The following is a 10,222-nucleotide window of genomic DNA, read 5'->3' on the forward strand; positions in this document are numbered from 1 at the left end:
TACAGGATCATAACATTCCTTTTTTGATTTCAAATCTATGAATCTGTGAACTTTTCCCTGTGGGTCTCTACTGCAGAGCTGTGCAAGGCTCCAGGGAGTAAAATACACATGGATAAATCACTTTCCCTCAGCATAGGTCCTTGAATGCCAGTGAAGGTCAAAATCCGCTGTGCACAGCTCAACTGCTGAGAGCAACGGATTGGAATCAAATACAGTCTTAGAGTGAGGGATGAAAGGACTCTTAGAAAGTTGTGCCTTTGCTTGTAGTTACTACTAGATAGTCAGACAGACAGATAGATAATGACTACTGAATCCTGGCCTTGGACTGAATCCATCACATATTAGGAAAATATCCTCAAATCCACAGTAAGTTTTCTCATTCAATTTAATTTGTCTGAAGGTTAACATCCAGGGGTAGTTTAAGAACAGTAATAAGAATTACACTCAGCTGTGCTCTATATTTTCCTACCAATTTACTCATCTGAGGCTGGGGAGAAAATAATTAATTAAAAGAATAAAATAAAAAATTCTCCTTAAAAATAATTAAAACTTTTCATCAACAAACCAAAACTCATTTCCTTGAGTGTTCGGCATCTGAAAACTTTCATCTTAAAAGTGAAAATTTCATGAAGAAAACCTACCAAGGCTGTTTTCTGAGATTTCAGTTTTCCAACAAAACGTCATAAATTTGCTAGGAAAGCTAATGCATTCTTAAAGGAAAATATTGTTTTGATAAAATCCCATATTTTCCATTAAGATATGAACATTTATAAGAAACCTTAAACTTTAAACAAGGGAAAGAAAAGTTAATGTTGTTTAATAATATATAATTAAAAGCCCCATTCATTCTCTGGCAGTGGTGGGGAAGGATAACTCAGTGGTTTGAGCTTTGGTCTGCTAAACCCAGGGTTGTGAGCTCAATGCTTGAGGGGGCCATTTAGGTAACTGGGGTAAAAATCTGTCTGGGGATTGGTCTTGCTTTGAGCAGGGGATTGGACTAGATGACCTTCTGAGGTCCCTTCCAGCCCTATGACTCTATGATCTCTGTTCATTTCTCTTTCAAAGGAAAGTACAGTGAAGTAACCGAAATAGCTGATAGGTCACAGAATATGTGTCATACACACTAGCCCCTTTAAATATGGTTAGAGTTGTACCAAACAGCCAAAGCCTGTCTACCTGGACAGAACCCATGGCCATAGAGGGAGTCAATAGAACCAGAACACCAACCTCCCGGTTCAGCAATGTGTCCAGTGTACAACGCTGAGCACAGGTGCTGTAAACGGGTGCACTGACCATACATGTGCTAACACACAGCCCATCCCCCTAAGAGCTTACAGTCAAGTAGAGAAGGCAGAGAAAGAGAGGGTAAACTGAAGCACAGAAAGGGGAAGTGACTGGTACTCTATTACACAGCAGGTCAGTGCCAGAGCCAAGAAAAAAAAGATGTCCTCTGACTGCCACTGAATCACATAGCACAAATCTAAAGTCACAGCAGGAAACAATACAATGTACAAGTAACTGAGCAATGCTACTAGTCCATCATTACATAGATATTCAGAGATTCACAGAGTCCATGGCCAGAAGGGATTAGTGTGATCATCTAGTCTGCCTTCCTGTTTATTGGAGGCCAACAAACTTCCCCAAAATAATTCCTAGAGCAGATCTGTTAGAAAAAGACCCAATCTTGGTTTGAAAAGTGCCAGTGATGAAGAATACACCACAATTCCTGTAAATTGTTCCAATGGTTAATCACTCTCGCTGTTAAAAAAATATGTTTTATTTCCAGTCTGAATTTGTCTAGCTTCAAATACAGTTATTGGATCATATTAGACATTTCTCTGCTAGATTGAAGAGCTCATATTAAATATTTGTTCCCCCTCTAAGTAGTTATAGACTGCCCTCAAGTCACCCCTTAATCTTCCCTTTCTTAGGCTAAATAGACTGAGCTCTTTGAGGATTTCCCTACAATTCATGTTTTCGAATCATTTATTCTTTCTTGTGGCTTTTCTCTGAACCGTCTCCAATTTATCAACATCTTTCTTGAATTTTGAGCACCAGAACTGGACACCATATTTCAGCAGTGGTCACACCAGTCCCAAATACAGAGGTAAAATAACCTCTCTACTCATATTCAAGATTCCCGTTTATGCACCCTAGATCTCACTAGCTCTTGGTCACACTGAGATTTCATGTCTAGCTGATTATCCATCATGACCCCCAAATTGTTTTCAGTCACTGCTTCTCAGGATAGTGCCCCCCATCCTATAAGTATGGTCTGTATTCCTTGTTTGCAATATGGAGTGCAGGTGCAGCTGGGACTGGGTGCTATAAATCAGTGTGTACCCAGGTAGCAGACAGCTGTGTGGTTTTGGGATAAAATCAATATGGAAAGTTTACCCCCACAGAATGCTGGGTGAGTTCTTGTCATATTTCCAGGGAAAGTGGGAATCAGGTGGTGTTGGTGTTGTACTATTTTAAATAATGCTCAAATGATGAGCCTTCTATTTGTAGCAATAGGTGATCGAACTTGACCGGAATTGGATTTTGGATGTATTTTGTTCCATCCGTCATACTGCATTTATCAATCCACACCATGGGCGTATTCCTCAGATGGGATAAAGTGATGAAGCTCTGTTAACTTTAAAGGAGCTGATCCAATTTACACAACTGTGATAACATGATTGAGTGACTGTTAGAGGTGAGGAGCACTAACATCACCAAGTCATTGTAAGTGATGAGCGCTGGGCACCTTTGACATTCATACAATGAGATATTAGGGGAAGGGGAATCTGTCTCCCCCATTCTCTCTGTCATTCAAATCCTGACCATAACCTTTCTCATTCCCTCCCCAGGCATCACACAACGTACTGATGAAGAAAATGTCCAATCAAACCACTGTGACTGATTTCCTTCTCCTGGGAGTCTCTGATGTTCGGGAGCTGCAGATTTTACACTTTGTGGTGTTCCTGGTGATTTACCTTCTGGTCCTGGTGGGGAATCTTCTCATCATCACAGCCATAGCCCTCGATCACCATCTTCACACCCCCATGTATTTCTTCCTGGTGAACCTGTCCATCCTAGACCTCAGCTCCATCTCTGTCACCATCCCCAAATCTATGGCCAATTCCCTCATGAACACCAGGTACATTTCTTATTCTGGATGCGTCACACAAGTCTTTCTCCTTATCGTCTTTATTTCAGCAGATTATGCATTATTGACTGTCATGGCGTACGACCGACACATCGCCATCTGCCAACCACTTCACTACGAGAGAGTGATGAACAGGAGAGCTTGTGTCCAAATGGCAGCCAGTGCCTGGATCAGTGGTATTCTTTACTCTGCCCTGCACACTGGGAGCACATTTGTGATATCTTTCTGTGGAGGGAATGTGGTGGATCAGTTCTTCTGTGAAATCCCCCAGCTTCTCAAGCTCGCCTGCTCTGACTCAGACCACAGTGAAACTGGGGCTATTATCTTCAGTGCATGCTTAGCTTTAAGCTGCTTTGTTTTCATAATTGTGTCATATATTCAGATCTTCAAAGCAGTGCTAAGAATCCCCTCTGAGCAGGGCCGGCGTAAAGCCTTCTCCACTTGCCTTCCTCACCTTACTGTGGTCTCCTTGTTTATTTTTACTGGGACTGTTGCGTACCTGAAACCGACCTCCAGCTCAGCGTCAGCTCTGGATCTCATGGTGGGTGTTCTCTATTCTGTGGTGCCACCAATGATGAATCCGATCATCTACAGCATGAGAAACAGAGAAGTGAAAGGTTCATTGAGTAAACTGATAGGTTGGGGGTTATTCAGCAAGAATAAAATGTCCATATTTCTCCATTGATAGCAATTTCATTCTGACTTTCCTTATAAATATAATCAGCTGATGACATTACCACCTTTATGTGAATATACCATGCAACATCTTTATGCAGAATTGGTGCAGAATTGGGTATTTGCACATGTAGTAAACCAGACAAACGTAACTCAAGAAAAATAAGACTGACCTCAGGTTTGAACCAATGTAAATGAGATCCAGAATCTATCTATCTATCCGTGTAGAACTGATAAATGAAATTGTTTTTAATTTATTAATGTAACTTCTGTTCACCATCCACACTACACTTGCTTGCACTGTAACTTCTGTTCCATATTGTAATTCAAACCCCATTTTAAAACACTCACTCCATTTTGTAAAAACTTCCTCCAACCTTCATTTTTGCAAACCCTGCTGTAATCTTATTAGTTTAATTTAGATGTGTGAATGAGGTATGTGTGGATGACGGAATCAACCTCCAGCCCCAGCCTGTCCTGATGAGATAAAGTTCCAAATTACCAACTGCTGAAGACCTAGACAACAGCTCTAAACAAAATAAGAAGCATCCACGCTAAAAAGAAAAGGACAACAGAACAACAGAAGGAAGATCAAAGCCAGGTTCAAGGCTGAAAGTCAAACCTGCAATTGATGGGTGATCAACTCAAACCCAGAGGCAGTGTGACACAGCAAGACCTATAGACTTTGAAACCAAACTAAAAGCCTATTAAAAAGAAGGGTGAGATGAGAGACTCTGGGTAACATTCCGCTGCCAACATGGAAGGACATCAGTGCCTGCCCAACAGAGATCCAGCTTCTCCTTGTGCCCAGCTTTCCTGGCCAGTTAGTCACCACAAGCTACGAACCCAAGCTACAAAATCAAGCTATGAACTTAAGCTATCTTCAGGACTGGTAACTATGCAGCAGCTGCAGAACATCTGATGGATGTGTGTGTGTGAATGTCTGTGTTGTGTATAGGTATTAGGTATAATGTGTGTGTATAAGAATTAAGATATTAGTTATTAGTCATAAATCAAATTGTTATCATAATGAATGTGGCATCTTTGTCTTGTCCCCTTTAATAAGATACTGCTGGTTTTTACTGGTCTAATATAATTGATATAACATCCATTTAAGAACCTTGCACATAAAATAAGTAGCAATGGCAAAGTCGCTAGTGGAGTCTCGGGCTCTTCTTGTTTTTCAGGATAAAAACTCTGATCAAGGTATCAACACTTTCGTTCTTTGTGGATTTTTTTTGTTTCTTTGTTTCTCTTTTTTTTTAATTTATATTTTTGGAGTTCTTTGATGCTTTTATTTGTTTCTTTGTTCCAAGCATGTTTGGAGGCGGGAGAGATGGGGAGGGTTTACTTAGTATGACATTATTTAGGGCACTATCTGGACTGCTAAACAACTGTATCTCCTCTGTTTTCCAAGCTGGGGTGCTTCTTACACTGCTCTACTGTGAAAACAGCGACTCCTGGTCAGTAAATACACAGTCTCCAGCATGTCATTTGCACCCAGGTATATAGTATTGAGTGCTACTAGCTAACCACTCATGAATTACACTGCAGCAGAACTCCCCCAGACTCTCAATCCCAGACCTTCCCCCAGAAATGGGTGTCTTATACTACCCAACACACTACTGGATGATGCAAGTTCGTCATTTCATCAAAGGGAAATTATAGGCATCAGCCTTATTGTGCCAAATGGTTTTTCCCATACACTTTAACCCAAACATATCAGTTGGATAAAACCAGAGAATAAGTTTATTAACTACAGTAAGAAAGGAAAGGTTTTAAGTGGCTACATGCAATGAAACATAAAAGTCAGAATTGGTTACAAAGGAAAAGAAAGACAAAATGTAAACTAATGGCTAACTTAACGACCTAGCAGAGTTCAAAGCAAAGGCATTTCTCCCACCACATGCTGCAGTAAATTTCACAGCCTGGGTCTCTTTTCAGTCCAGAACTTTTCCCCCTTATTTCTGTGTCCTTCAGATATTCATTGATGTCATGAGCAGAGAGATGGGAGGAGGAGTGGAGGTAAGTGTTTTGCTCCCCCTCTTTATAATTCAAATTCTTGTACTAGAAACATCCTTGCTGAGTCATGGTGGACATGAGGCTTTAATAGTCCCCGTGATGAAATGTAAATTTCTTGTTCACATCTTCCCTCTGCCAAAAAATGGATGTATAAGCAGATGTATAAGCAGGTAATGGTCCATTCACACCAGCCTGGCTAGTCGTGCTATAGGTTGCCGACCCATGATTTATGTAGTGTTGTTGAAGCCATGTTGGTCCCAGGATACACTGCTCTACATCCAAAATGCTTCCGAAATAAATGTAGTCCAACTGTACTAATTCTGGGTCAATGAGAACGAAAATGATGCTTAAAATTTTTGATTGGCTCTAGTTTTCAAGATATGCTCTTGGGTCAGTATATACGATCCTTGACTTGGGAATGGTGGAGGATAAGTGAGTTATAAAGGGAAAGGATCTCAATTTAAACCAAAAATGACTAAAATACATCTTTGACTGGATCTATGAATAAATCTATGACTGGGTTTGGATAGTACTTGCTTCTGAGGCAAAACAATGAATGATGCAATCTGAAGCTGGTATTGCATCATACATGATATGAATTGCATCATGTTATTCCTAGAAGTCATGGATGATGCAATCATAACAAAGCTTACATCACTCCGCTGAACAAATTGCCCTATATCAGCTCTAGAAGTCATACAGTGTCGTGCTCTCTTATTTGTCAGTGTTTGATTTTGCAAAGGGACACATTTCTGTTTAGCCAAAGTGAGCAGAGATGCCTCGTACTTGTGTGAAGAGTGCAGATAACTTCTGCTATGTTTGTGGTGAAGAGACTTTTGCATCACAAAAGCGCAATATAACCACTATGGTTAAGAAAGCCTATCAGCTTTATTTTGGCTGCAAAATTGGAGATCAGGACAAGAAGTGGGCCCCACACATATGCTGCAACACTTGTGCAACAAATCTTCGCCAGTGATTGAAGAGGAAAAGGAAATCTATGCCTTTTGCAATGCCAATGATTTGGAGAGAGCCAACAGATCATACCAGCAATTGTTACTTCTGCATGGTGCCTCCAGCTGGGAAAGCTGTGTCAAAGAAGAAAAAGTGGACTGTGCATTATCCAAACATTCCATCAGCTATACGCCCAGTACCCCACGGAGAAGGACTGCCGGTTCCTGACTCACCAGAATCATTCTCACTTGAGTGAGATGAGGAAGAGGAAGAGGATGAAACTTCTGATCCTGAACCATCAATGTCACAGGACCCACATTTTCTCCCATCCTCCTCCTCTGAACCACACCTCATAACACAAGGTGAACTGAATGACCTTGTCAGGGATTTGGAACTACCCAAGTGTAAGGCAGAGCTGTTGGGCTCCAAACTACAGCAGTGGAATCTCCTGGCAGGCTATCAGGGCAAATGGAGCCCATCAATGCTTGCAGACTATTGCTGGACAGTGACAAGAGATGCTCCATTTAATGAATACAAGAGACAAGCCAAGAAGCGCCCAGTAGACATTGAATAGGACTAAACTATGTACATAATAGTTTTTTGCCTTTTGTTTCAGAATAAATTTTATTTATATAACCCTTTTGCTGATTTTTAAAGTGTTACATAAACAGGACAGGTGAAATATTATCATGTAAAGCAACCATGAACACATGAAAAGACCTCGGTTTACAATTTATGATTAAAACTCTACTATCTACACAATATACATAGACATAAAATGTAAAAACTTAAATATCTTAGAAACAGTAGCCAATCAGTTGTTTTAATTGTCATATTTGAATTCAGCACATCAAAATACATAATAAATATCAAATTTTATCTCTGAAGCAGACGACTTCTCAAAAATTGTAGACCAGTGATATCAGAGAGTCAAGGTGGGTGAACTAATATGTTTTATTGGATCAACTTCTGCAGGTGAAGGAGACAAGCTTTCAAACTTATACAGAGCTTTTCTTCAGATCTGAAGATGAGCTCTGAGTAAGTTTGAAAACTTGTCTCTCTCACCAACAAAGTTGATCCACTTTCTCTCTCCAATAAATACTGCTGTATGTTATTTGTCTGATATCATATTATAATATTGGTACAAGTTTCATCACTTGCACTAACCCAGTATTTCATGCACCATCCTGTGTAAATCTATTCACACTCAAGCTGAGACAGGGTCTCACAAACTGGCCTGTTATTAATCTTCAAATACCATCTTCTTGCATGGTTATGTACACTACATATATGATGTGCAGAAGCATAGCATGTGATGCGAAAGACAGGGCAAGAAATAGTCCTTACACAGAACTATATAGCTGTCACTTGATTCTATATGTACACACAAACACACACACACACACACATACATATATATATATATATATGATTCCAATGGGTTTCTGGTTGTGGATAAGTGCATCCCAGCAGTCCAAACTGAGACACACATCCCTTCTGACTGGTCAGTGTCTTCCAATGAGTATCCTAGGGGCCTCCTTGCCTAGTGCACTGGTTTTTGTAGATCCTATTCCAAGGTGTCTGTCTCTCCCTGTTCACTGTATAGGGATCCTGGGGGCCTAACACAGGCTTTGTGGATCCCGGTGCTTGTAGAGTACCTAAGGGACACATTTTAAAGGTCTGTAGGAGACTTGTGTGGTTTCTAGAAGTATGAATTTAGGGTTTTGAAAGTTTAGGGTCTCTGCCAATCTCAGTGGAGATAGGGACCATCTCACCTCTAGATTACATGGAACAATATGGTTACAAATGAGTGTAAGACTAAAGGCCATTCCATTCACTGGATATCTGACAGTCCGTAGTAGTGGGCACCTTTGAAAATGAAGTTGGCTGGAAAAGGAAGCTGAAGGCTTTGTAACATGGGAATTGATTCAGATTTAACAAATTGCCCTGTAACGGGTTGGATCACAGAAATCCTCTTGGGAGTTGCCACCTGATGTGCCAAGACTACTTCTACCCCTGACTTCTCTGCCAGCTCAGGGCCCCAGCATCTTCTTGCTGAGCCAGACACTCCCATCTGCTCCAGCAAAGACCTAGGGGCTGAATTACTTGCCCCGAAGCTGCAGGTTTAGCTGAAAGCAGCTGACATAAGTGTTCCTGTCTTTAACGCTCAGATGCCCAACTCTCAATGGGATCTAAACCCAAATAAATCCATTGTACCCTGTATAAAGCTTATACAGGGTAAATTCATAAATTGTTCACCCTCTATAACACTGACAGAGAGATGTGCACAGTTATTTGCTCCTCCAGGTATTAATACATACTCTGAGTTAATTAATAAGTAAAAAGTGATTTTATTAAATATAAAAAGTAGGATTGAAGTGGTTCCAAGTAGTAACAGACAGAACAAAGCAAGTCACCAAGCAAAATAAAAAAAAATATGCTAATCTATGTCTAATTACATGGAATACAATTAAGATCCTCACCAGTTCCGAAATGCTCCCTTTTACAGACTAATCTCCTTTTAGCCTGGGTCCAGCAATCACTCACTCCACTTGCACACTGTCTTTTGTTCTAGTTTCTTTCTAGTATCCTGGGGAGTAGAGAGGCTCTCTCTTTAGCCAGCTGAAGACAAAATGGAGGGGTCTCCCAGGGGTTTAAATAGAATTTCTCTTCTGGGTGGAGACCCCCTCCTCACCCTTATGCAAAATCCGGCTCTAAGATGGGGCAAGTCACATATTCATGCATGACTCACAGTTTTTACAGATAGAATCTGCTGTTTATATGCTACCTTGAACGCCCTCAAGTCAACATCTTATGTGGATTGGAGCATTCCAAGATCCATTGTCCTTTAAGTGTTTCTTGATTAGGTATCTAATTTCAACATTCCTTTCTCCAGGAACTGATCAAATGCTCTACTAAGGTTATTTAGAAATCAAGCCAGTACATAGTCAACATTCATAACATTTATAACTTCGAAAAAAAAAAGATACATGCATACAAATAGGATTAATACAATCAGTAGATGATAACCTTTGAGATATGTTACATGGCATATGTAGCATAAAACACATTCTAAGCATATTTCCATAAAAACTTATGGGAGGTACCGTCACAGGCCCCTCTCTTTACTATTGGCCAATCAAAACCACCAGAAACAAATATTCTCTAGTTTTGGGGTGTTCAGCATCCAAGCTAGCATTCATTGCTGCTTTTATAGGGACTATTCCCCGTGTATGTACATCAATGTTTAGTTAGAATCTTCTGATGCATTTGAGATGGCCTGTATGAAATGGACTGGGGATCTCTGTGCAGTTCCCTGATGATGTGTGTTCCCAGTACACAAACATCAACCTTACTGCCAATATAACTCCACCTTTGTGTCCCATTACTATAGAGAGGCACAGGGACATGAAGAAGAGAATC

At 40.4% G+C, this 10,222-nt stretch overlaps 1 protein-coding gene across 1 annotated transcript; it reads left to right on the forward strand.

Annotated features, from left to right (window-relative positions):
- The first annotated feature begins 2,879 nt into the window (after window positions 1–2,879).
- Window positions 2,880–3,836, forward strand: LOC115638409 (olfactory receptor 14A16-like). The gene has a single exon (XM_030539994.1). The coding sequence runs from the start codon at window positions 2,880–2,882 to the stop codon at window positions 3,834–3,836; it is 957 nt and encodes a 318-aa protein (XP_030395854.1).
- The last annotated feature ends 6,386 nt before the right edge of the window (window positions 3,837–10,222 follow it).

Source organism: Gopherus evgoodei, chromosome 21, assembly GCF_007399415.2.
Source record: "Gopherus evgoodei ecotype Sinaloan lineage chromosome 21, rGopEvg1_v1.p, whole genome shotgun sequence".
Taxonomy (NCBI): domain Eukaryota; kingdom Metazoa; phylum Chordata; order Testudines; family Testudinidae; genus Gopherus; species Gopherus evgoodei.

Excerpts from the sequence above, each read along its gene's own strand:
- LOC115638409 (XM_030539994.1), top strand. The coding sequence starts at position 2,880 with ATGTCCAATCAAACCACTGTGACTGATTTCCTTCTCCTGGGAGTCTCT.